Source organism: Lissotriton helveticus, chromosome 3_1, assembly GCF_964261635.1.
Source record: "Lissotriton helveticus chromosome 3_1, aLisHel1.1, whole genome shotgun sequence".
In the NCBI taxonomy this organism is placed as follows: domain Eukaryota; kingdom Metazoa; phylum Chordata; class Amphibia; order Caudata; family Salamandridae; genus Lissotriton; species Lissotriton helveticus.
In genome coordinates, this window is record NC_136061.1 from 669,519,424 (window position 1) to 669,546,736 (window position 27,313).

Below are 27,313 nucleotides of genomic sequence, written 5' to 3' on the forward strand. Positions count from 1 at the left end.
TTAAATACTTAATCATGTGGAAAAGGCTACAGCCAGAGATTTTTTTAATTCAAGTGTCCCTGCGCATATGCAACTGCACCCATGTGCATCTGTTCTGTGTGTAAGATCCCTGTGTGTGCATGTTGTCTCTGCCCCTTCCTGAGCCAAGGGGTACTGATGCGAACCTGGATATGTCCCTTTCCAGAGAGGGGAGATAGACAATACATTTCAAAGCCATCAGAGGTGTAGGAACCTTCTAAAGCTGCACAAAATTGCACATATGGCATGCTCTGCGCTGCACAGCCTTTATTTACCCATAATTCATGGGAAACTGAAGTTCCAAACACTCTTCCATCCCCTGTGCCAACTCTATGTTTTTGACTCCTGTGATGCTTTTCTTTCAGAACAAGACCCTCCCCATTGAAGACACGACAGACTGCCTGAGCACGATGGCATGCGTGTGCAGAGTGATGCTGGAGACTCCGTGAGTAAAGCGACAGGCTTTTCCAAGACTAAATATCTCCTTCCCCTTCATGTAGCCAAAGCAATGACAGTGAACATGGTTGGTGAGGGGCGAGAGAGTTCTGTGCTGGATGAACATGCGCGAGCAGTGTGCCATGGAGGACTCAGGTTTGCTGGTGATGATATTATTTAGAAATGAGGTGTACTGGCAATGCTGTTTTGAATTATTGTGTGCTAGCAGAGCATTAATTTGGGGTTCAGGTGCCAGTTAGCAGTAATGTAGGTTGAGGTTTACGATGGCTAGCAGTGCTGTTGATTGGTACAGAAGTGCCTTGCCTGTTGCTTGGCTTGAGGTCTGCTGGCAGTTCTTTTGGTTGGGATTCAGGTTTGCTGGCATTCATACTATTTGGCACGTGTTTGCTATCAGAAGTGCTGCATCTTGGAACTGAGGTGTCCTGAGAGAGCTCTTATTTAGTATTTCTGTGTGCTGGCAATGCTGTTGTTTAGGACTGATTGTGTGATATTACGGATTGTAGGCAGTAGCATAAACAAACATTTTCTCAACCGTATGACTGTATTTATAAATGTGGGTTATTGTTTAATGACTACATTGAAACTTTGAACCCATAGACGCAAGCTTTTTTTAAAATTCTGGATGATGCACTTAATCTCCCTGTGCAGGAGTAAATTATTATTAAAAGATGACTGGTCAGTTGGTGATAATAAAACAACTATTGTACCAGTTATGGTAAATGCATGCCCTTGAGGGGGACGTTCATCGCTGCTTTAGATGCACCCTTATTATTGGGGATCCCCACGCCTGGCCTACAAGATGATTACTGATCAGATAGACTATTGTTGGGGGCTCTTATACGTACCCAGTGAGAGGCAAGGTGCTGTACAACATCAGAAGCATCAGGATGTGACTATTGAAAAGGCAGTGTTTTATCAGGACCACAGGGGCTTGTAGAGAGCTGTCTGTTAAGGTACAGCCAGCAAAAACAGTGCATTAAGCCCAGAAGTGGCAACATGTCACACCATTTTATAATACTCCCTTTTATTAAAAATCTTCACCGCCATCATGCCCGTTCGGGCCTACGAAATGATGGGGAAAACTGTAAAAACATTAGCAAAGATTGTTTCACAGCAATGACAAAGCAATATCGCTGGTAAATTAGTATAACTTGTGTTTTTCTAAACATATGTTAGTATCATCGAATAACTAGAGCTCACTTTATCAAGCTCTGAACTAAAGGATGAGTCCGCCCAGTCGGCATCTGAACCCTCTATATGCAGGATCCACACAGACCCCATAGTGAACGCTTTCTCAAGGACACTTAACTGCCTATGGAATCGCTAGTGAAATGCAGTTTTGGTTGCAATTATAATCATAAGATACAGAAGATGAGTTGTGCAAATAATTCTTTAGATTTGCTTTAATCTTATTATTGTTAAATTTCTTTCAGTTAAAACATTTGAGACATAAAATTAAATTAAACATCCAACAGACAATTTAATTATAAACCGTATCATCAAGTATACTATCATTATGAACTTGACACTTCTAGGAGGACTCTTTTTATAATCGTGTTAAATTTTTTATTGTGCAATATTGAGGAATTATTGTATGATATTGGTGTGCTTTTTAATCCATTATACATGCAAAAGTAAGAGCACGGAAGAAAATAAAGAACAGGACTAACCCCTTAAACACGAAATTCAATACACTGTGATCACTTTACACCGATTTAAAACACTGTGCGTCACGGACTGCTGCATTATTCCCGTATAACAATTGCAAATTATACCCAGGTATCAATTTCAAAAAATAAAAGAAGCTGAATAGAGTCATTTAATCAGCCCTTCAGTAGGAGCACACATTACCTTCCAGTTTTATACTCTTTTGGACACAGACATATTATGCTTTAAACCCTGAATTCAATTCATTGTGATCACTTCACACCGATTTAAAATGAACAGTATGTAACCTACATAAAGTCACAATACATTATTTGCATACCCAGGTCTGAATTCCAAAGAATAAAAGAAGCTGAATAAAGTAATTTAATCAGCACTTCAGTTGTAGCAAAGGATACCTTCCAGTTTTTTACACTCTGGTAGACACAGACATATACTATTAATTTTACTACCATCTTTAAATCCCTCTGAATACCTATTTTTCTCACAGTTCGTTTGCTGTCCATTCCACTACCAGCTAGAAGTGAAAGTGCATATACATTTGATTTAAAATTCAACACTTAGGTTGAAATCAATTTAATTCAGTTAAAAAAAGAGGAAAAACGCAAAGCAAAATACGCAGTCCAGCATCAGAACAAACCCGATCACAATCCGAGAAATACAGGAAAACGGGTCTCGTCCATAGCCATTAGATATATATTGCAATCACAGCAAGACTTATATAAGGCAAGCTCATACCTGCCAAATTACACTCAATTAATTTGAAAGGAGTGAAAAATATCATATCGACAGCATTATTCACTGTGTGAAACTCAAAGCATTATGCATTTTAGGCCTAGATGCAAGGGACAAACATCAAAATTACAAGTACCGAAGCAGTCTTCACATTTACATCCCAAATTATCAACACCGTTGCCAACTGTCTCATTCAAAACAGTGCAATACAAGGTCGGTTTTGGCAGCATTATGCTCCAAAAACAAAGACCTTGCACCCTTCATGGGCCCACAGTCTTGTTGATAGCAGAACAAAGTGTCTATCAAAAGGTCCATGAGCTTCTTTTTTATGGCAGGCAGTGAGTGACAATGTCTCAAGGGGATCCTCAAACCTCGGATGGACGCTCCGAGTGTCAGGTACTCAGGATTGAATGATTTTTAAAGCTTTTTTAAAGCTTTTGGTTAATTATCATTATTTGAATTCATTTTAGAAGCACTCCGTGCAGATTTACTTGCACCTCTATTTTATCCTAACGCTACCTAGAAGCTACTTAGAAGCTCTTTGTGCAGATTACTTGCACTCATTCCTCCATCACTTTTCTAATTATCTCTCTAAAACACTTACCCCACGCCGCCTTCCAAGATCTCCTCTTCGTTCCACCACGGGCTTGCTCGTTGCGTGGAGAGAGTGAGATCTGGCGGATTGCGATCAGGGGCAGCTCCGGGCAGGAAACACACTTCCGGTTTCACAGGAAAGTAGGTTGGCGCTCTAGCTGGCCGAGCAGACGGGGCTACTTAAACTGGAGTTTGGCAGGGGCGCGGTGGATGCTCCGAGTGTCAGGTACTCAGGATTGAATGATTTTTAAAGCTTTTGGTTAATTATCTCATTATTTGAATTCATTTTAGAAGCACTCCGTGCAGATTTACTTGCACCTCTATTTTATGCTAACGCTACCTAGAAGCTACTTGGAAGCTGTTTGTGCAGATTACTTGCACTCATTCCTCTATCACTTTTCTAATTATCTCTCTAAAACACTTACCCCACGCCGTCTTCCAAGATCTCCTCTTCGTTCCACCACGGGCTTGCTCGTTGCGTGGAGAGAGTCAGATCTGACGGACTGCGATCATGGGCAGCTCCGGGCAGGAAACACACTTCCGGTTTCACCGGAAACTAGGTTGGCGCTGTAGCTGGCCGAGCAGACGGGGCTACTTAAAATGGAGCTTGCCACGAGGCGCAGCGGAGGCGCCGACGGCGCGCCAAAGGTGCGCCAAAGGTAAGCCCGTCTGTGCCCGTCATCGCCAGTCCATCGCCTCTCGCCAGGGACGCTGCTCCCACCAACCGGTACGGACATATCTATACTAGAGATGCCCTACTGAATGTACGCAAGCAAGTCCATCAGTGTAACTGCCCCCCCTCCATCCTCTGTGCGGCCCGTTCAAATGCCCATACGGGGATTTTTCACTTGGCCAACCCTCCCCTATCAATGCTCTTCTCGAGCCTCCAGCTGTACAACATCTTAAGATCCTACAACTTAACGTCAGATCGCTCGTTAAACATCATGCTGAGGTTCATGACCTCATTTCAGAGGAAAAACCTGACATCTTCCTCATGACAGAAACGTGGCTTCATGATGAGGTGACGGCTGAGCTCAACTTAGCTCTCCCACCAGATTACTCCATCTACACGAGTAATTGTAACACCAGGGGTGGCGGGATTGCGGCAGTTGTTAAAGCCTGCTATCCGTGTATGTGGAAGAATATAGTGATAGAAGGCTGTGAAAGCGCACACTTTCGCATTTCGATCAATCATCACTTCACCCTCTCAGGCCTCCTGATTTATAGGCCCCCTGGGAATGCCTTATCAATGCCTCACTTGCATCAGGTATTGTGCCCATTAGATGTAAGCAAGCCTCCATCACCCCGATTCTTAAGAAACCCACGCTGGATCCAAGTAAGCCCGAGAACTACCGCCCAATTGCCCTTCTCCCCTGGGCGGCTAAAGTGGCCGAAGCCCATGCTAATAACATACTTACCAAACACCTCCAGACTAATAACATCCTGGATATTTCCCAGAATGGGTTTCGGGCAGGCCACAGTACAGAGACTGCCCTCCTTGCGATGACAGAACATCTGCGCTCCGTGCTCGACTCCGGGCATACGGCGGCACTGGTTCTCCTTGATCTCAGTGCCGCGTTTGACACGGTTTCGCACACGGTTCTGCTCCGTCGCCTGCAGGAGGCAGGGATCACCGGCCTGGCCCTGGAATGGTTTAGATCATTCCTCACGGGTCGATCATTTTAGGTAGCCATCCCTCCGTTTCAATCCCAGGTCCATCCTATTGAGCAGAGAGTGCCTCAGGGGTCCTCACTGAGCCCCACGCTATTCAATCTGTACGTGCAACCGCTAGCTGCTATCGCTAAGCAGTGGGGCATGGCTATGATATCCTATGCCGACGATACGCAGCTGGCAGTGACACTCTCCAGGGACTCAGTCTCTGAGGTCTCCAGGGTCAGAGAGGGGTTGGCCGCAGTGGCTGGCTGGATGACAGCTGACTGCCTCCAGTTGAATGCCAGTAAAACGGAGGTCCTGGTCGTCGGCAAGAATGACGAGCTGTGGGGCGATCAGTGGAGGCCTACGATTCTGGGTAAGACTCCCATCCCGGTGACAGAGGTTAAAAATCTAGGGGCTTGGTTAGACTCCACCCTCAGCTTCTCCAGCCACACCAAAAAAGTGGCAGCCACGTGCTTCGGCATTTTACGTGCCATCAGACCTATTCTGAAATTCTTCGATGCACCCACCAGGCAACTCATAATCCAGGCTTCCATTGGGTCCCGGCTGGACTATGCCAGCTCCCTCTTATTGGGAGCAAATCAGGCGGAAATCACCCGGATGCAGCGCATACAGAATGCTGCAGCCAGAGCCTTGGTTGGCCTACCTAGGTTTTGTTCAGTGAAGGAAACCTTATGGAAGCTCCACTGGCTCCCAATGGCCCAAAGGATACAGTTCAAGTCATTATGTCTATCCTTTAAAATCCTTAAACAGTCCACTCCCAAAATTCTGGAGAATCTACAGACCCCTTATGTCCCTCTACGTTCCTTGAGGTCCAACGGTCAAGGTTTGGTCACGGTCCCACGCTTTAAACGCTGCAGAGCCGGAGGGCGCTCCTTCCGTTACTTAGCAGCGAAGCTCTGGAACTCTTTACCAGTCCACATCCAGGCTATCGACGACCTTCTTTTGTTCAGAAGGGTGATTAAGACGCACCTTTTTCCACCTAGGATCTAAAATCTGCCCTAATGTCTGCTCTGTACCTGCCACTGCTACCCTCCACTCCATCTGGTAGCTGGCTTTTTGGCTGTCTTAGCGCCGGGACGCCCCTTTGCTGGGGCAGCTGCGCGCGGTATAAATTAACATAACATAACATAATATGTCCTTCTTCTTGGCCACCGCCCTAGTGATCATCTCTTGCTACATATGTTCTCCAGCTTGACTAACACCGTTCCAGTATTGGTTTGTCGGCCCTCCGAGGTCCTGGTCGCCAGCCGTTGGACTGCAACTACAAATATACGATAACCTGATGCGTCTCCCAGGACATCCCCCTGCAGGCCGAGCCTCTGAATGCAGATTACCCACTCATCTATGGCAGGCAAACTCAGAATCCAAAGTTTGCTGGCCTTGACCTCATTCTTTCGCATTTCTACCTTGATATTATGGTTTACCATAAAGGCTAAAGCATAGCTGTGGTAGCCCTGGGCTTTATAGGAGACATTTTCAAGTCTTCTATATTCACCTCTGCTGAACAGTAGCCATGTTTGTCTTCATTGTGGGCATATGCTTTTTCTTGTCTTCAAACATCTGGGCTAGGGACGAAATACTTCTCTCTATTAGCCTTAATGATCCAAGTAAATCTTGCAGTGCTTAAATCATCTGGGCTGTCCCCGATGAAGGCAGCTCCTCCCATCTCTGCTTTAACTTGGCCCTCATCGCTGGTATTCCGTGCTGCAAGCAAAGCCTCCATGGTCCTTCTCCGGTGTCCGCTTGCTGTCTTTAGGTAGAATGGGTGCTCTGGATAAATGCTGGAGAAGCCAATTCTCTACTCACGTCGGCAGCAAACCGATTGTCATCCATACGGGTAAAGTGTAATCCTATCCCAAAGCCCTGGAGTATTACCCTCTGTTTATTGTAGCTACCGCTTCCTCTCCTGTACCTCGTTGCCATGCCACATCCGCCACTACAGGCACCTACCAATGATCGGTCACTCAAGGGGCTCTGGATCGTCCCCAGTTGTGCTGGAATCCACTGTCTTTTCTCAGCCACAATTTAGAAGTCGGATGCCACCATCATATTGGCACCTGGAGACCCAGGTCTTCCCAAGGTGTAGCTGTCATTGGTGCAGCCGGTGCATTGCACCGGGGCCCAGGGGTGGAAGGGGGCCCTGTCTGCCCTGCAAAGTGGGCAAGGAAAAAGAAAAGGAAGGAACTAGAATTAAGGAGAGCAGGGAGGAAGGAGATTAAGATGTGTGAAAGCCAGAAGAGGGGGAAGAGAGACGGGGATTGAGAGCAGAGCATTAAGCAGATGAAGGAGATAAGAGTGGACTGGAAACATGGAAGTGAGACATAAAGGCAAGGAAAATGAGGAACTTGGAGAACTGTGAATTACATTAGTGTATCAGGTGCAGTGACACCGGGTTCCACAGGTGTGATGAGTTCACTGCACCTCATTTGTATCCGTATTTTAATACCATCTGGGGGGGGTCTAGCTTCATTGCTTGCACGAGGGCTCATGATCTCTAGGCTACGCCACTGGCATGCCCACTGGTATCCCCATTTTACCACTGTGTGGCTGGGGGTTCAGGACCTGCCAGAGGCCCCGTCAGGATTAACCCTGGGCGGAGTTGCACTATACGAAGTGCAAAAAAACTCCATTGCACTACTTGGAGCTCCGCAAGCGGAGGAGTACGGCAGTTCGCGGTGATTGCACAGTGCCAGATGCTTGTCCGCACTGTGCAATCATTGCGAACAGCAACAGTGCAAGCTTACCTTTTTTGCCACTCGAGTAGATTTTTTCTCAAGCAGCAGCTTTCGCAACGCGAACGGGTAGTTTCTCAACGCAAGCGGTCGCGAGCATACGCGACAACCCGCAATGAGAAACCTGACCCCCGCGTTGAGAAATCTCGCCTGGAGGTTTATTTTTTATGCTCGCGCTCGCCAACTTGATGTTGCCGATCGCGAACGAGGAAAAATCTCACCGGGAGGTGGATTTCCCTCGCTAGCGCTCGCCAACTTGACGTTGGTGAACGCGAGTGAGGAAAAAACCCCGCTCCCCTGCGCGAAGCGGAGTTTTTCCGAACTCTTTGAGCTCCGCGTAATGCAGAGTGGGGGAAACTCTGCAAATTCTGTGAGCGGAGCGGAGTTCACCACCCAGGGTTAGTCAGGAGGCCACAACCTCAGGTCGACTCCCCACCCTTCTTTGTCCACCTCACCTCTAGTCTGCAGTGGCTGGATGTGGTAGAGATTTAAGAGGCCAGAGCCCCAACGGAAAAAAAAAAAATTTGACCAGATTTGCCGGTTACGATTTCCTCCCCTAAAATAATGCACTCAAAACAGATTGCAAAAATATTTTCGACCTAGCATGCCAAACACCCTATGCATCCAGAATGGAGAGAGCGCCAACTGAAAGAAAACAAGCATTTGCAATGCAATAGGTCTCGCATTAGTGAAGATTTGAGCTTTTGGCGTTGCAAATAATAATGCAACACCAATAGCTGTAATTTTCAGTAATGCGAGACTTAAGTATGCCACTATGGCACAAAATTCACACACAGATGACAGACAATAGGAGTACGTATTTGGTAAACAAAAGATATGTGATTACGATGTAAGCTATAGAGACAACACATAAAAATGAAAAAATACAACATAATAGAGGGTCGGAGTACCCTTCGTTCCAGAACTGAAGCATTTCCTACATGCTATACTACAAAGGCATGGTAGTTGATTATTTATCTTATGCAACTAACAACCATTGGCAAAGCCAATAGTACTGGCTTGTTGTAAGTGTAATGTTACTTGATGTATGATATATCTGGATGTAATGACAGAAGAAGCAAAATACCAGTCGGGCGACACACCAAGTTAAGCACTGAATTTTCGTTTACGTGCTTTTAACCTCACTTTTAATTACATCAGCAGTGGCAGGTGTGCTCTCTGGCAGACATGGCACGACTGTGTCACCCGTTGTCTACTACAGATGTAGTCTACATCCTCAGCTGGACTGCCTTTCGGAAAGCACTCATGGTCAGCGGAGGCCAGGAATGACAATCCCTGCCATCGCCAACTCGTGTGTTGTGACTCAGAACTCAAACCGATCTCACTATTGTGTGAATCTGATTCAAAGCGCTCTGCAGCTACCACAAGGCGCTTTACAGTGCTTCCCAAAGATCCATGTCTGTATGCCAACCCCAGTCTGTAAGGCCCTCTGCGGTGTCTACCATGGTAATTGTAGCAAGACAGGCCAGGACTGGGGTCGTGTAATGCAGCAGTGAACACCGCCAGTGACTGCGCTGCCACTGAAAACTAGGGACAAAAGTAGGGCTAATGACCTTGGATAAGGCTGTTGGGTGGACGAGGCATCTCCAAAAGTTCAGAACACCACCAACATACCTGCTCAGTTTTGGTGGTTAGCTATGTACCAGGTGCCGTCTATCCACCTGTACAGAGCCTGTAAACAGGACCCAAGGACTCTCTACTGCACAGCTCCTGCGCCTGGCTGACACCCAATGAAATGCACAGGAATTCGGACACCTGCATGAAAATGCCTGCAGGGGGACGTCTGCAGGGGGACGTCTGCAAGAAGATGTCTGCAGATTGGGCCTGCAAGAAGATGCCTGCTGGCTGATGCCTGCAAAATGAAGTCTATAGAATGATGTCGACAGGAGGGCGTCTGTAAGAAGATGCCTGCAGGATGACGTCTGCAGGAAGATGCCTGCAGGATGACGTCTGCAAGAAGATGCCTGCAGGATGACGTCTGCAAGAAGATGCCTGCAGGATGACGTCTGCAAAAGGACGTCTACAGGAGGACATCTACAAGATGACGCCTGGGAGTGTAAATAAGCTGGAGTCCGAGGAGTGGCCGCTTGAGGCCCCATCAGGAATAAACCTGGAGTTGGAGGCAGCCTGATGCCAGACTATTGTTTTCGTAGTTGGTGTAAACGGAAACAGGAAGTGTTGGATAGCATGCCCTCATCTTGCTGTAGGCTTGGTATAATGTGCAAACATCAGCTGGTCCTTAATGCCACGTGCTGGTTTGGAGTGTGATGGGCTTGGCCACTGTACGAAATGGAGTCCCCAGGGAGCTCGATTAGTCGAGGTTTTGAATTTAGTGGAGTTGCGCAGGCGCAGTGGGTCTTGCTTGTATCGTTTCACTGCCTTTAGATGACGTTACGTACCATTTGATCTCGTCGTTGCAGGTTGAACCCTGTGTCTCACCTTTAGCCCCTCAACAACTCTGGTGTTTGCTGGTGAGAGTGCGGGGAAAGACAGGGTGTGGCGACTGCAGAAAGTAAAAAAGACTCTTACGCCGCTGTTTACGTTCTGATCCTGTGGCTCAATGGATGACCCCTGAGAACAGAGTCAGCAGGGACAGTGTGAGTGCCATAGGACAAGTCCCCCATAACCAACGTCACTCAGAAAGGCCTTTTAAAGCTTATCTCTGCCCGCTCTCTTCTGTTAATCCGGACTTGCCTATGTGCTCCTCGGCGCTCCTGCGTTTGTCACTATACAAAAGACACAAACTACTGGCCTTCTTGTGACCATTTTAAGAAGCCTAGGGGCTTCCAGGGCTTAGAGCCATGAAGTGCATAAAATAGAAGGCATAAGCAAGCCTTGGCACAGGGGCTGTGGATCTCCCGGGGAGGAAGCGCCGGGGACAGCCCCACATTCCTCCCTCGTCATCTGCTGTCACACACGGGCCGTCAATCAGCCGGGAGTTTGTGCAGGAGACACTGTGTGTTCCATGTATGAAATAAAACAAGAGACAGGACAAAGCTGGTAGCAAAAACGAAACTTACCAGCGGCTGTCTACAGAGAAGCTCACGCGCGTGGAAGCCGCCTCCTCCATATACAATGCTGCGCGCGCCAGAAGCCCCTACCCACCGTGCTACGTCAGAGCCTCACGCTCCTGCCGGGCTGGTATCGGCGACCGGGGCTGGACACGTAGCCACTCCCTCCTGCCATGATGCCGGATGACATGCCTCCAGTGATGGAAGCCCTGCGTGTGCCCGGTGAGTGGGGTTGGGAGGGTGTGTGTGTGCGCGTTTGTGTGTGTATGTAAGCCCTGCGTGTGCGGGGGGGAGGGGGTGAGTGTGCACGTGGGAATGTGTGTGCGCATGCGTGAGTGTGGCTGTGTGTGTGTGTGTGCGCGCGTGAATGAGAGAGGCGAGAGGCTGCTGAATGTTGAACAGGAGATGTGCACGTGCGCGCCCACGAGGTGAAATCCGCCGAGGGAAAGCGCGTGCATATCTCCTGTCCAACATTCCCGCAAACGGGCGACATAAGGTCTTTCGCTGACGCGAGACCTAATAAAAAGGACCTCCTACAATCAGAGCCTAGTGGAGGCTACAGACAGGAGCAGGCTTCATAACAGATGCAGAGTTCCAAAGATACCGAATGTCTCCTAGTTCAGATAGCACTCTCGTGCACAGTATGTGCACTGTATGAGCCAGCATTCCTATCCTGCTAAAAGGCAAGCTGAAAGAAATGTTTACCGAGATGAATTGTAGCTGGAGTAAACTCTCCATGGAGCCACCCATAGTCAGACATTGCAGCAGGCAGGTAGGAGGGGAGACACAAAGTTTCTATGCATTTCACTGTCAAGCATACTAAAATAGCAGTCTAGATTAAAAACGACAGTAAGATACCTCTTCAAATATGCTAGTTCAATGTAAGGAGGACACATCATCCCCACAAATATTGTCTTTAATTTTCTTCTGTTTAATGGAGCGGTTGAAATTATTTGCAGATGTTAACAGACTTATGCTGTAATGGGAACAACCCTTTTCCTTAAATATGTGTGAGCAGCCAATGAAACGTAGACCAGCCACAGACACACTTGAACAAAGATATATTATTTTCTTGTAAAAACAAGATGCCAGCTGGACGCCCCTCGTCCCTGACAAATTCTCCTCTACCATAAGTATAGGAAGATAAAGGGAAATTTATGTCATGTCGCCAAGACAACACTGGAGCCAAATATAATCACAGTGCAACCACCTTTTCAAAACCATTTTATGAATAAACATGGGTCAAAAGCCTTTTGTCCCAGATTTCCACACAATTCCACATATTAATGAGAATTTCCGACTGACCGGAGTGTCCTTGCAACGTCCTTACATATATTATACACCTCTGTGGACGTCAAGGTAACATTTGCTGCGGAGCACCAGCATTCTAATGATGTTGTACAGCCTTTATAAGGAGGTTTTTAGCACGTTGGGACTTAACCACTCATTTTAAAGCATGCATTGTTTTTCCAACGTGTTTGTTTTTACAAAGGATGCCTTTACCACGCATTTAAGGTAAGTTGAGAGGGCAGGGGGCCTCCCCCACAGATACTTTGTTTTTAAATAAAGAAACAATGCGTGGTAATGGCATCCGTTGTAAAAACATACACGTTGTAAAAAAAATGCATGATAAAAATGTGTGGTTAGGGCCTGCAACGTATTTCTCTTCGTTGTTCCGTCCTATCACTGCCCCACATCCTGCCTTTGAGAAACGAGTCAAACCCTAAGAAAAGTTGGCAATGCCTTGTCTTAAATGGAGGTGGGCTGGGATAGTTGATGGCCAGGATAGAGGTGAACTAGCAATATTGGTAGCTATGGTTGATGTGTTTTAGCAGTGCCAGCAGTGATAAGGGACGTTTTAAGGATTTTGGGGGGCCCTGGGCCAAACGCATTTGCGGGGGCGTTGTTCAGAACAGCTTTAAATGTATGATCCAGTTTCAACTCTGTCATGCCCTCTTTGGCTGGGTCACTGACCTTGCACAGTCACACAGGTTCAAATTCTAAATGTGTTTACATCTGATATTTAGGGATAGTGATGTGTGTTTTCAATATTTTAACACAGCAGCAGCTCACTAATATTACTGCAAATAATCTCTGTGACACCCTCCCATTTCTCCCATGTGAGGTCCTGTTTTCACCTAAAAAACTTTTTTATGGATGGTGCATGAAACATAAACCCAACATTTGTCAGAAAGAGGTCTGTCCTAGACCCTCACACCTTTCCCACATTAAAAATGAATTAAAGAAAAATGCTATTTACAACAATCTGTTTAAGAATTATTCAAGGTCATCAGGCGCGGACTCTCACAGGGGGCCCCTGAAAGGCAGAGCCCACTTTGCCCATGCCTTAAAACGTCCCTGGCACTGATGTTGCGCTCTGCTTGAGGTGTGTGGGTATTGTTGGTGTGTGGGTATTGTTGCTCGTCATATCGTAGAGTGCTAGCAGTGTTGATGATACGGCTGAGATGTGTCAGATGTGTTGTCAGTTAGAATCGAATGGAAAACGTGAGGTCAGTGGACCACTGGTCTCATCCTTATGTGCACTCAGTATATCTTCCCAAACATTTAGGAGTTCCAAACTGTTTTCTACTTCATTTGTAGTATTTTATTCACAATATAATTTCATTTGTGATTATCGTTTTATACATTTGTTGCAGATTTTAGCTCTTAGTTTCAGAGCATAACACTGTCCCTTTTAGATAAGTCCAATGCATTTCGGGCCATATTGCGCCCCTTCATCAGGGAAATTATACTGTGATAGAAAAGAGAAAGTACCGTGTAAGTATAATGTATTTCGAAAAATGTGGGTGGAACGTGGGGGACAAAACAACGTGATGAGTTACGGGGTCACCCTTAAGAAAACCGTGGTCCAAGTGCCGAGTTCCATAAAAGAGAAATGAAGTCTTACGTGTTTTCACAATGGTGGTAGGGTGAATCTGGGGAAAGAAAGTGGATACGTCTAATTACCGCCGGGACGCGGTAAAGTTAAAATCAGGGTCGCATACAGTTTACCGTCCTCGTGTTACGAGGGACGGAACTAACCTGGGGTGTGATTCTTGGTTTCTGCCGAAAAACGGTCCGTTCACCAACGCCGGTCAGGACACGGATGTCAGCTGCCGCGTTTACTCGAGTTCATGAACTCGCGGTCACGTGATTAGAGAAAGTGAGGAAAGACTCGGTCCCGTGGTTACGGTGATAACAATATGTAGTTTACGGGGATATGGCTGTGGGAAGGGGATGTTGAGGAAAGAAGTAAAAAGTGAGAGGACGAATAAAAAATTTGATAATGTTTAAATGGGTGGCAAAAGTCAGAAAGTGAAATGAAACAGTTGCTTGAAAACGCTAAAACAAAAAACATTAGTGTAATACATCACAGTAAGTTCACTTAGGAGACACTCTGTTACTCCAAAAAGCAATTTTTACAGGTAACACGCAAGTTCTATTCTGTCATTAAGACCGAATGGCTTCTGTGTAGACAGTCTATAAATCCAGGTATTTTCACGTTGCAAAAGGAATTTTGTATTGTCTCGTCCTTCAATTTTAGGTATAGTTTCAAGTATGATGAACTTGAGCTGAGAGATATTGTGTTTCTCGTCCAGAAAGTGCATGGCTATTGACGATTTTGTGGATTTCAATCGGATATTAGATTTGTGTTCTGTGAGTCTAGTTTTGATTTTGCGCTCAGTTTTTCCAATATACAGTTTGCCGCAGGGGCATTTTAAGGCATAGATCACATTACTAGAGTCGCATGTTGCATTCACATTAAGTTTTATGGTATGGCCTTTCATAGGATGATTGATCACATCGCCTTTAATGATACAGTTACAATTCCCACAATTTAAACATGGTTTGGTGCCAGTGAATTTCAGCCTGGTGGTGGGTTTGTGTCGAATTAGTTCACAGAGATTCTGTGCCCTAGAGAAGGCAAACAGTGGCGGTTCTTTGAAAATCTGTCCAAAGTCTGGTTCCAAGTTCAGCAACGGCCAGTGTTGGTTGATGATCTGTTTGAATCTCCTAGTTGCGGTTGAGAATTTGGAAACTACCACTGTCCGGGTCTGTTGTATTTTATCGGTGGGTTGTAAAAGTTTTTGTCTTTCAATTCTGGCAATTTTATCTTTGGATTCTCCTATGATGTTTTGAGGATATCCTCGCTGTTGAAATTTGGTGGCCACCTCCTCAATGCGTTGTTGGGATTTAAAAGGATCTGATGTAATTCTTTTGGCCCGTGCCATTTGTGAATATGGTAAATGCTGTTTGAGGTTCGGTTCATGAAAGCTTGCAAAGTGCAACATATTGTTCCTGTCGGTTGGTTTGGTGAAGAGATCAGTTTCAAAATTCTGTTGGTTTATGGTGATTTTGACATCTAGAAAATTCACACTAGTATTAGATATTTGCCATGTCAGTTGAATGCGTTCATCTATTTGATTACATTCCTCCAGTAGGTGTTGTAATTTCGTCTCAGAGGCTTTCCAGACGATAAAAATATCATCTATGTACCTGGTTAGAAGTAGTAAGTTCCTTGTCCATTCTTCATTTGTGAAAATGTGGGTTTCCTCATATTGTTGCATAAAGATGTTGGCGTATACAGGCGCCGCTGAATTGCCCATGGCCATGCCTACCAACTGTTGGTACCATGAGTCTTTGTGTTTAAAGTAGCTCTGATATAGGACGAAGAGCATGAGTTCCATCAAGAATGTTTGAAAATTGATGTCCAGGTCTGTTTTAAGGAGTGCTTGTTCAATAGCCTCTATGCCTAATGAATGAGGTATAGAGGTATATAAAGATCGAACATCTGCAGTGCAAAGAATTAACTGGTCTTCTGGATTGATTTCCAAGTTGTTCAATTTGGAAATAAAATGTGTGGTATCCTTAGTGTATGTTCTCATAGATTGCACTGTCGGTTGTAAGTATTTGTCTAGGAGTTGGCCAATGGGTTCATGTAGACTTCCACGCGTGGAGACTATGGGTCTCATAGGGGGGTCAGTGAGATTTTTGTGGATTTTCGGTACCATTCTGAGTGTAGGACTCTTGGGATTGTTTTTGGTCAAGAAGTTTTTGGTCCTGTCATTAATTATGCCTGTTTCATGTGCTCTATCAAGGATGTTCATTAGACTCTTCATGTATTCTATTGTGGGATTTTTGTCCAATTTCATGTACGTTGTAGTGTCCATAATGTGTTCCATTGTCTTCAATTCATACATGTCTTGGTCCATAATGACTAGGGCGCCCCCTTTGTCAGCTTTGGTACATGTGATCTGGTCGTTATGAGACAACTTCTTTAGGGTGTCCCAGTCTTTTTGTGTAATATTCCTAGTTCGTTTCTGTCCATGTTTAATATTCAATAGGTCCTTTTTGACTCTATTCTCGAACAGATCCAAAGTTTTGTGGCTGACTGGTGATTGGAATGTGCTATGAGGTCTTAACCCCAGAAGTTGGTCTTGATCTTGTTTGGGTTGTTCGGGTAATACATTTTCAAAGAAATGGCGTAGGCGTAATTTGCGCATCAATTTGAATAGACTGACTTCCAGTTCCAAATTGTTCGTGTTGGTTGTGGGTACAAAGGAAGTACCTTTTTGTAGTAATGTCTTTTCATGTTTAGAGAGTCGATATTTACTGATGTTGATGACTAGTTCTTCAGGGTTTATGTCTTCTTTGTGTTTTTCTTCTCCTTGATGGTTCCCGTCGCGCTTCTTGTGATTGGCGGTTCTTTCTCCTTTTCTTTTTCTTTTGCTCTGTCCTCTCCGGGGTCTCCTTTTTGCGCCTGGCCCTGTTCTAAAAAAGGGCTCGTTCTGTCTGAAAACTCGCAGTTGGTTGCTGTGCTAAATTGGTATCGGTGCTTATATGAGTCGCTGTGGTTCTCTTGGATCGTTGTGTGCTGTCACTATCTGAAGATGACGTTTCTGTTTGGGAATTTGGCGGTCTGTTTCTCCTTTTTTGTGCATAAATCTCCGCCCATGTGTAGACTTCTCCCAGTCTATAATCCGTGGTGTCTCTTTTGTACTTGCGTATTTTACGCTCGTTGATCTCATTTGAATGTTTCTTGATTTGTACCTGAATGTCTTCTAGGATGTTCTTTAATTCATCTTCAGATAACATTTTGGATAGTTCATTCGATGTTTCTGTAATTTCGGTGGTGAGCTCCTCAAGTATTCCAGAAAGTTCTTCAATAATTAGTAGGATCAAGTCCAAAGAGCATTTGTTCAAGATTTCGTACCATCTTTCCTGGAATTTTTTGGAGTTCTTACAGAGTGATGGTTTCAAGGCAATTCTGAGGCCCCTTGGTATACGCTGGTTACGATGATATTTGACCAGTGTGCTGGCGTGTAGTTGTTGGTTGACACGTCTCTTGCTTAAGTATATAAGTTGTCTTATATGTTGCTCTTTGGAGCGAGTAGTGGTCTCCTGTGTGGTTTCATCCCTAATCAGTGCCTAAATTCGGTCTGCTTCATCAGCTTTGAATTCAAATGTGGAGGTGCGGGCCTCGGTACTTTTCGCTATTTCTTCATAGTTATTCAACATGTTTTTGTGGCGTGCTGCCCAAGCAGGTTTGGCACGAAGAAGTAACACTATATAATTTGTATGCTAGGGTGCACAGCAGGTTGTGGAATGTTCAAGCAGTTTATAAGTTTGTTGATGCCACACAAGTAACGTCAAGTGTCCCTCGGCGTTAAAATATCAAATGGAAAACGTGAGGTCAGTGGACCACTGGTCTCATCCTTATGTGCACTCAATATATCTTCCCAAACATTTAGGAGTTCCAAACTGTTTTCTACTTCATTTGTAGTATTTTATTCACAATATAATTTCATTTGTGATTATCGTTTTATACATTTGTTGCAGATTTTAGCTCTTAGTTTCAGAGCATAACACTGTCCCTTTTAGATAAGTCCAATGCATTTCGGGGCCATATTGCGCCCCTTCATCAGGGAAAGGATACTGTGATAGAAAAGAGAAAGTACCGTGTAAGTATAATGTATTTCGAAAAATGTGGGTGGAACGTGGGGGACAAAACAACGTGATGAGTTACGGGGTCACCCTTAAGAAAACCGTGGTCCAAGTGCCGAGTTCCATAAAAGAGAAATGAAGTCTTACGTGTTTTCACAATGGTGGTAGGGTGAATCTGGGGAAAGAAAGTGGATACGTCTAATTACCGCCGGGACGCGGTAAAGTTAAAATCAGGGTCGCATACAGTTTACCGTCCTCGTGTTACGAGGGACGGAACTAACCTGGGGTGTGATTCTTGGTTTCTGCCGAAAAACGGTCCGTTCACCAACGCCGGTCAGGACACGGATGTCAGCTGCCGCGTTTACTCGAGTTCATGAACTCGCGGTCACGTGATTAGAGAAAGTGAGGAAAGACTCGGTCCCGTGGTTACGGTGATAACAATATGTAGTTTACGGGGATATGGCTGTGGGAAGGGGATGTTGAGGAAAGAAGTAAAAAGTGAGAGGACGAATAAAACATTTGATAATGTTTAAATGGGTGCCAAAAGTCAGAAAGTGAAATGAAACAGTTGCTTGAAAACGCTAAAACAAAAAACATTAGTGTAATACATCACAGTAAGTTCACTTAGGAGACACTCTGTTACTCCAAAAAGCAATTTTTTCAGGTAACAAGCAAGTTCTATTCTGTCATTAAGACCGAATGGCTTCTGTGTAGACAGTCTATAAATCCAGGTATTTTCACGTTGCAAAAGGAATTTTGTATTGTCTCGTCCTTCAATTTTAGGTATAGTTTCAAGTATGATGAACTTGAGCTGAGAGATATTGTGTTTCTCGTCCAGAAAGTGCATGGCTATTGACGATTTTGTGGATTTCAATCGGATATTAGATTTGTGTTCTGTGAGTCTAGTTGTAATTTTGCGCTCAGTTTTTCCAATATACAGTTTGCCGCAGGGGCATTTTAAGGCATAGATCACATTACTAGAGTCGCATGTTGCATTCACATTAAGTTTTATGGTATGGCCTTTCATAGGATGATTGATCACATCGCCTTTAATGATACAGTTACAATTCCCACAATTTAAACATGGTTTGGTGCCAGTGAATTTCAGCCTGGTGGTGGGTTTGTGTCGAATTAGTTCACCGAGATTCTGTGCCCTAGAGAAGGCAAACAGTGGCGGTTCTTTGAAAATCTGTCCAAAGTCTGGTTCCAAGTTCAGCAACGGCCAGTGTTGGTTGATGATCTGTTTGAATCTCCTAGTTGCGGTTGAGAATTTGGAAACTACCACTGTCCGGGTCTGTTGTATTTTATCGGTGGGTTGTAAAAGTTTTTGTCTTTCAATTCTGGCAATTTTATCTTTGGATTCTCCTATGATGTTTTGAGGATATCCTCGCTGTTGAAATTTGGTGGCCACCTCCTCAATGCGTTGTTGGGATTTAAAAGGATCTGATGTAATTCTTTTGGCCCGTGCCATTTGTGAATATGGTAAATGCTGTTTGAGGTTCGGTTCATGAAAGCTTGCAAAGTGCAACATATTGTTCCTGTCGGTTGGTTTGGTGAAGAGATCAGTTTCAAAATTCTGTTGGTTTATGGTGATTTTGACATCTAGAAAATTCACACTAGTATTAGATATTTGCCATGTCAGTTGAATGCGTTCATCTATTTGATTAAATTCCTCCAGTAGGTGTTGTAATTTCGTCTCAGAGGCTTTCCAGACGATAAAAATATCATCTATGTACCTGGTTAGAAGTCTCTGAGACGAAATTAAGACATGGCAAATATCTAATACTAGTGTGAATTTTCTAGATGTCAAAATCACCATAAACCAACAGAATTTTGAAACTGATCTCTTCACCAAACCAACCGACAGGAACAATATGTTGCACTTTGCAAGCTTTCATGAACCGAACCTCAAACAGCATTTACCATATTCACAAATGGCACGGGCCAAAAGAATTACATCAGATCCTTTTAAATCCCAACAACGCATTGAGGAGGTGGCCACCAAATTTCAACAGCGAGGATATCCTCAAAACATCATAGGAGAATCCAAAGATAAAATTGCCAGAATTGAAAGACAAAAACTTTTACAACCCACCGATAAAATACAACAGACCCGGACAGTGGTAGTTTCCAAATTCTCAACCGCAACTAGGAGATTCAAACAGATCATCAACCAACACTGGCCGTTGCTGAACTTGGAACCAGACTTTGGACAGATTTTCAAAGAACCGCCACTGTTTGCCTTCTCTAGGGCACAGAATCTCGGTGAACTAATTCGACACAAACCCACCACCAGGCTGAAATTCACTGGCACCAAACCATGTTTAAATTGTGGGAATTGTAACTGTATCATTAAAGGCGATGTGATCAATCATCCTATGAAAGGCCATACCATAAAACTTAATGTGAATGCAACATGCGACTCTAGTAATGTGATCTATGCCTTAAAATGCCCCTGCGGCAAACTGTATATTGGAAAAACTGAGCGCAAAATCAAAACTAGACTCACAGAACACAAATCTAATATCCGATTGAAATCCACAAAATCGTCAATAGCCATGCACTTTCTGGACGAGAAACACAATATCTCTCAGCTCAAGTTCATCATACTTGAAACTATACCTAAAATTGAAGGACGAGACAATACAAAATTCCTTTTGCAACGTGAAAATACCTGGATTTATAGACTGTCTACACAGAAGCCATTCGGTCTTAATGACAGAATAGAACTTGCTTGTTACCTGTAAAAATTGCTTTTTGGAGTAACAGAGTGTCTCCTAAGTGAACTTACTGTGATGTATTACACTAATGTTTTTTGTTTTAGCGTTTTCAAGCAACTGTTTCATTTCACTTTCTGACTTTTGGCACCCATTTAAACATTATCAAATTTTTTATTCGTCCTCTCACTTTTTACTTCTTTCCTCAACATCCCCTTCCCACAGCCATATCCCCGTAAACTACATATTGTTATCACCGTAACCACGGGACCGAGTCTTTCCTCACTTTCTCTAATCACGTGACCGCGAGTTCATGAACTCGAGTAAACGTGGCAGCTGACATCCGTGTCCTGACCGGCGTTGGTGAACGGACCGTTTTTCGGCAGAAACCAAGAATCACACCCCAGGTTAGTTCCGTCCCTCGTAACACGAGGACGGTAAACTGTATGCGACCCTGATTTTAACTTTACCGCGTCCCGGCGGTAATTAGACGTATCCACTTTCTTTCCCCAGATTCACCCTACCACCATTGTGAAAACACGTAAGACTTCATTTCTCTTTTATGGAACTCGGCACTTGGACCACGGTTTTCTTAAGGGTGACCCCGTAACTCATCACGTTGTTTTGTCCCCCACGTTCCACCCACATTTTTCGAAATACATTATACTTACACGGTACTTTCTCTTTTCTATCACAGTATCCTTTCCCTGATGAAGGGGCGCAATATGGCCCCGAAATGCATTGGACTTATCTAAAAGGGACAGTGTTATGCTCTGAAACTAAGAGCTAAAATCTGCAACAAATGTATAAAACGATAATCACAAATGAAATTATATTGTGAATAAAATACTACAAATGAAGTAGAAAACAGTTTGGAACCCCTAAATGTTTGGGAAGATATACGGAGTGCACATAAGGATGAGACCAGTGGTCCACTGACCTCACGTTTTCCATTTGATATTTTAACGCCGAGGGACACTTGACGTTACTTGTGTGGCACCAACAAACTTATAAACTGCTTGAACATTCCACAACCTGCTGTGCACCCTAGCATACAAATTATATAGTGTCAGTTAGAATCGATACATATTTATCGGTAGTAGTGATTTTGAAACCAACGTGCCCGACTCGTGGCTCTATCCCCACTCTGATCACACACACTCCAGAATGCAGTTCCCACATCTGGTCGGAGAAGGTCATCTTTTCCTGGCGTCATCACCTAACTCTCACTGAATTTCTCCCTTGTCTTCATTCAGCATGGCATTTACTCTCCCCTGCTTCCAGGCTCTGTCCTCACAATCTCCCCTTTCTACTTGCAGGGAGTACAGAAGCCGCTTCACGAACACCGAAACGCTGCTGTTCTGTATGCGGGTGATGGTAGGAGTCATTATCCTCTACGACCACGTACACCCTGTTGGAGCCTTCGCAAGGACATCTAAAATTGACGTAAGTCAGTCTTGAGGTTTTTCACTTTGCTCTGATAGTCTAGTGGTTGCTTGTGACAGAAATAGGTTATACAGACCTTGCAATATATAGATTTTCTTTATTTTTGCACTCAGTAATTAAGATGTACACATTTCTTAATAAGTCATTGTTGATTCAGCTGACCTTGAAAATGTGAAGTATTATTAACCCTTTTAATACTGTTACGTAAATACAGTGGTTGATAGTAAAATCATCTGAAATCAGTCAACATACAACAAATAAATAAAAACAAATAGGTGAACGAATTGCATTATTTTATAGATGCCATAAGCAATCTTCATATCCAGGCACCTTGCGTAGTTTACACACGTTAACATACAACTTCAAAATCGATAAAAATATAGGAACCTCATATTCAATGACTATTGCATTTACATTGAATTGATTATTGATCCGGTCAGATTCAATATTTGTAGCTATTTTAATAATCTACTTGGATGATAATAATCTCTTGCTTTCAATGGCAGATTGTACCACAACTATCGTGTTCAAATTGCTTTGTTTGTAGTGGCTGGATGGCCCAGATTTGACTTAAAGTGTAATGCTGATGTACGAGCACTTTCCAGAAACCTGCATCATAAATCATAGTATTGACCACATGACTGTACTCCATTGCAGTTATCAATCCGGTTTTAGATTCAAGCGCAAACCAAATTTACATTATTTAACCACCTGCTTTGTAGTTTAAGTTATCTACCTCTATCCCAATCTCAAAGCCTGCATTTTTGCACTGTGGTGGATATGCAGAAATTGTTTTCATAACGTACTACTGTCTCAGGGTTTGTGATTCTCAGTACTGAGTTGCATTCTAGATGCTATATTAACTTTCATTCACAATTTTTAGCAGTAGTGCATTTCACTCTCCGAAATTCTTAAAATGCTAAGTTCTGTGTCACTACTTAGAGCACGCTATCAAACATGTATTTCATTTATTAAATGTGATGTGAACAAGACAATCCAATGTTTATATTCACATTCTGTGCCAAACAGATACCGGTGATTCTTTATGACTTTGCTCCTGTTTTAATAAGCTTGTGTATCTTTAGTTACAATGTTTGTATACTAATCTAGAGTGACCTGATATATTCTTGTCGACTCTTTTAAAATACGCTGTAGGCCTACCCGCAATGGTTCCTAATCAGTAATCGCTATGTCTTTGTACTTCATAATTTAAAACTCAGTAGCGTATAACGTCAGAACAGATACTGTATTTTCTTTTAGACTTTGGGAAAGTGTGCATTGGAGGAAATAGAGATTGTTTTAGTGGGTATTTAGCAGGTGATTTAATCCTGATTATTTAATTTAAAATGTTCTACCTAGACTAATTATACCAGATGGTATATTCCCTTTTTCTAATTTGAAAGCCGTCCGTATTATTTTATTATGGTTCTAACAAAGATATCTGGTTCTGTACCACACCCACTGCCACCCAAAGCGGTCTATGTTATAATCCAGGGTTTCATCATGTGCAGGTTAGTTTTTTAGGCTGTTCATAGTTTCCTAAAACATTTCCAGAACTTCCTTGTAAGTGCCATGTTCATTATAACATGCTACAGTATCGAGCAAACCTCACACCCTTACGTAAGATTTTGGTGTCAATTTTACTCTTCGTTTTTTTAGCAACTAATGTTTGTCCACGATATGCTATTGCATTTCCTAATTTTACTCATTCAAAGTCGATTTTAATAATCACTGTTATATCTTAGATGTAACTGTAAGAATATACAAGTTGAAAAAAAAGTTTTGACACCTCTCAGCATTTTAGCAATTACAATCAATGCAGATTTAGTCTTAGATGTTCCAAGTATACTTTGCGGGACTATGGTGTTGAGTTCAATGAATCATTATTTTTTTATTAAGTTTTCCTGTCAATTTCACCGATCACCTATTTATTGGCGCTGTGGTGTACCCTAAGTTACCTAAGTCACAGTCTTCTTCAGTAAACCATTTAAGATTATAAAATTATTGTATTATATACTTACACTGACTTTCTTCCACGGTATTCTTACATTCTTTTAATATTTTCTCAGATTTTGGAAATGGAGAGGGTTCTGCCTACTATCTATGTTACAACATTATTTCTGACTTTGTTGTTTGTAAATAGAGTTATTCTCATGCATATGAAAGTAAAAAAGCATATCTTCCATTATGAGCCAGGATACTGGTCTACGTCAGAGAGTGACATTCCAGTGTATGATTTGTAAATGTTTGATAGGTGCTGAGACTGTAAACCCTACATAGACTAATGTTTGTATTGATTGTACTATCCCCATCTAATTCTTTGGATAATCTTCAGATGCGGCCAAAGAAATTCCATTTGGATCTTTTTAATTCATCACCCATCCACATTCATTATGTGTGGAAGCCGTCGGTTGAATTTTCCAATGTCCCACATACTCTTCATGTGGTTTTAACTCTCCCAAATTAGCCAAATACAGATGTATTTCCCCTTTAACTATTTGGACCTTTAGCATTTGCAGATTCGCATGTGCGTGTATAATGCAACCATCACATCTAGCCCATTAACACACATTAGACTAGAATGACCATACATTAAACCCCACAAACCAATGAAAGGGAAAGCCACAACGTTTTTGTAGCAGCTATATAATGCCATTCTTATTTTTCCACAAATCTTATCAAATATATATCTTGAGCTCTCAATCCCCATAGGTAAGAGATTCTCAAAAAAATATGCAACATGTGCTAGTAATTGACTTCGATACTTTTAGAACTTTCTGGGAATAGATTTCGAAAAAGTGAGAAGCTGCAGATTCCTTACCTTAGAAATATCCCCAGGCATCAGACTGGATCCTGAAAGGTTTCGTGAGGAGTACACCTGTGTGCCAGTAGGTGATGTCGCTCAGTTCCGTGTGGCTTTGTTGGCATCATCAGCACTGGAAGTGACGTTCGTGGTGCAAATATAGTTGCCACCCAGGCGCCCTGATGTCAGTTATGTTTTGCAACTTTTCACGCCAGAAGTGCTGAGCCATGATGTGTACTGATCACTGGTGTGGAAAACTAGGGCACTGAAGGGGAAAGGCCTGGCCCTAGAAATCCGTTCTCAGAGCGGGGAGGATGGGTGAGTCGGTAAGGAATCTGCAGCTAGTTAGAGTCTCTACCAGATAAGGCGTTACTGGAGGTAAGTAACTTGTTCATCTGATAGAAACTTCTAGTTGCAGATTCCTTACCTTCGAATAGATACCCAAGCAATACCTCCCTGGAGGTGGGTGCAGACCAATTTCACACAAGGAAGACCGGTAGGACAGAATGGGGAAAGTGCCCATCCCTACTGACCTGACAGTAGTGTTTGGTAAATGTGTTCAGGGAATCCCACGTTGCTGCCTAGCAGATGTCCAGGACCAGAATTAAGTGAGTTAATGCATTTGTGATAGCTTTACCTCTGGTGCGATGAGCACAAACCCTCAAGGTATTGCTTCATAGCCAATGCGTAGCAGATTTTGATACAGAGTACAATCCATTATGACATGGCCCTCTTCTGTACTGCTCGTTCTTTCTTCGCTCCGACATACCCTGTGAAGAGTTGGTCATTCACCTGGCACTCTTTCGTATGGTCAAGGTAGAACAACAACACTTTTTTGGGGTCCAGGCAGTGAAGTTGCTCTTCTTCCTGGGAGGGATGAGGTGCAGCGTAAAAAGTAGGAGTGATGGTTAGGCCTACGTGAAATGGAGTGACCATTTTCGGAAGAAAGGAAGCTCTCATACAAAGCACTAGTTTTTCTAGGTAGATGTTAAGATGAGGAGGCTTGAATGACAAGGCCTGAAGCTCACTGACCCCCGGGCAGATGTAATGGCCACCAATAAGGCCATCTTAATGATAAGGAGCCTGAGGGGACAGTTATGCAAGAGCTCAAATGGAGCGCACATCTGGAACGTCAGGACCAGCTAAAGGTCCTACTGAGGCATAACGAAAGGAGTGGTGGGGAAACATATGTTGTAAATCTTTCAAACACCTATGTCCAGTAGGGGATTGGAAAGGGAAGGTTGGTCAGGAAACCGAAGAAAAGCAGAGATTTCAGAAAGATATCCCCTAACAGTGCCCAGAGCTTAGCCCTTCTGGGCAAGAGAAAGTACGAACAGGAGAATCTGAGAAAGGGAAGCAGAAAGGGGATAAAAGTGTCTTTCTGTACACCATGGCACAAATTTCGCCCAACGGCAGGCATAAACCATTTTGGTAGAGGGACGCCTGGCTGCCGAGATAACATTACAGAATTCGGGTGGATGGTTGAAAGCTGTAAACTGTTGTCACTCAATCTCCACGCAAGAAGGCGGATCGTTGACTGGTTCGGGTGAAGAACCTTCTCTTGCTGCTGCAACAGAAGATCCTCCCAAAGGGGCAGCTTGATCGGAGGACCAATGGCAATGCTCAACAGCTCAAGATACCAGACCCTCCGTGCCCAATCCCGAGCCACAAGGATGACCTGGGGCCAGTTGTTCCTGAATATGAGAACTCTGGGCAGGAGTGGTATGGGCAATAAGGTGTGCAGCAGGCCTGAGCTCCACTCAAGACGAAAAACGTCTCCGTGCGAGAGCCACCTTGGAATCTCCAGGGCACAGTATTGCTGACAGTGCTCGTGCTTGGTGAATAGATCTAACCAAGCCTCTCTCCACTGATGAAAGAGACCTTGCACTTCAGCTGAGTTCATCCGCTCTGGCGTTCAGGGAACCCGCCAGATGTTGAACCAAAAAGGATAAGCCCTCCAGTTCCAGTCATGCCCAAAGATGCAGGACCTCTTGACAAAGGGTCCATGACCCCGCCTGCCCTGCTAGTTGCAGTACCAAATGGTGGTGGTGTTGCCTGTGAACACTTGCACTTGCTTTCACTGGTTAGGTGGTAGGCCTTCCATGCCAATCGGATCGCTCAGAGCTCCAACATGTTGATGTGGAGTCCGGATTCTGCTGGAGACCAGAGTTTTCAAATCTCCACCTCTCCCACATGGCCGCCCCATCCCAGGAGTGACAAATCTGTCACTACAGTCAGATCTGGTTGGGGAAGTGAGAGGGGTCTGCCGTTAACCCAATCGCGATTCGTAAGCTACTGCTACAAGTCCTTTACAGTTCCCCACAATATCTGGACCATGTCGGAAAGACTCCCCTGATGCTGAGCTCCCTAGAACTTCAGGTCCCACTCCAGAGCTTGCATATGCCAATGGGCATGTGTCACAAGCAGGATGCAGGAGGCCATGAGACCCAGCAGCCTCAAAGTCAGTCTCATCGAAATTCAGGATAGAGGCTG

The 27,313-nt window shown here is 44.0% G+C and overlaps 1 protein-coding gene across 10 annotated transcripts in view; it reads left to right on the forward strand.

Annotated features, from left to right (window-relative positions):
- The window catches only part of LOC144822836 (CYFIP-related Rac1 interactor A-like), a 193,267-nt gene that overhangs the window by 119,223 nt on the left and 46,731 nt on the right, over positions 1–27,313 (forward strand). For all 10 annotated transcript variants that reach the window (XM_078680777.1, XM_078680778.1, XM_078680781.1 and 7 more), the window contains 2 exons: positions 384–463; positions 21,891–22,017. In XM_078680777.1, the coding sequence (XP_078536903.1) occupies positions 384–463; positions 21,891–22,017 (207 nt within the window). The remainder of the gene's footprint in view (positions 1–383; positions 464–21,890; positions 22,018–27,313) is intronic.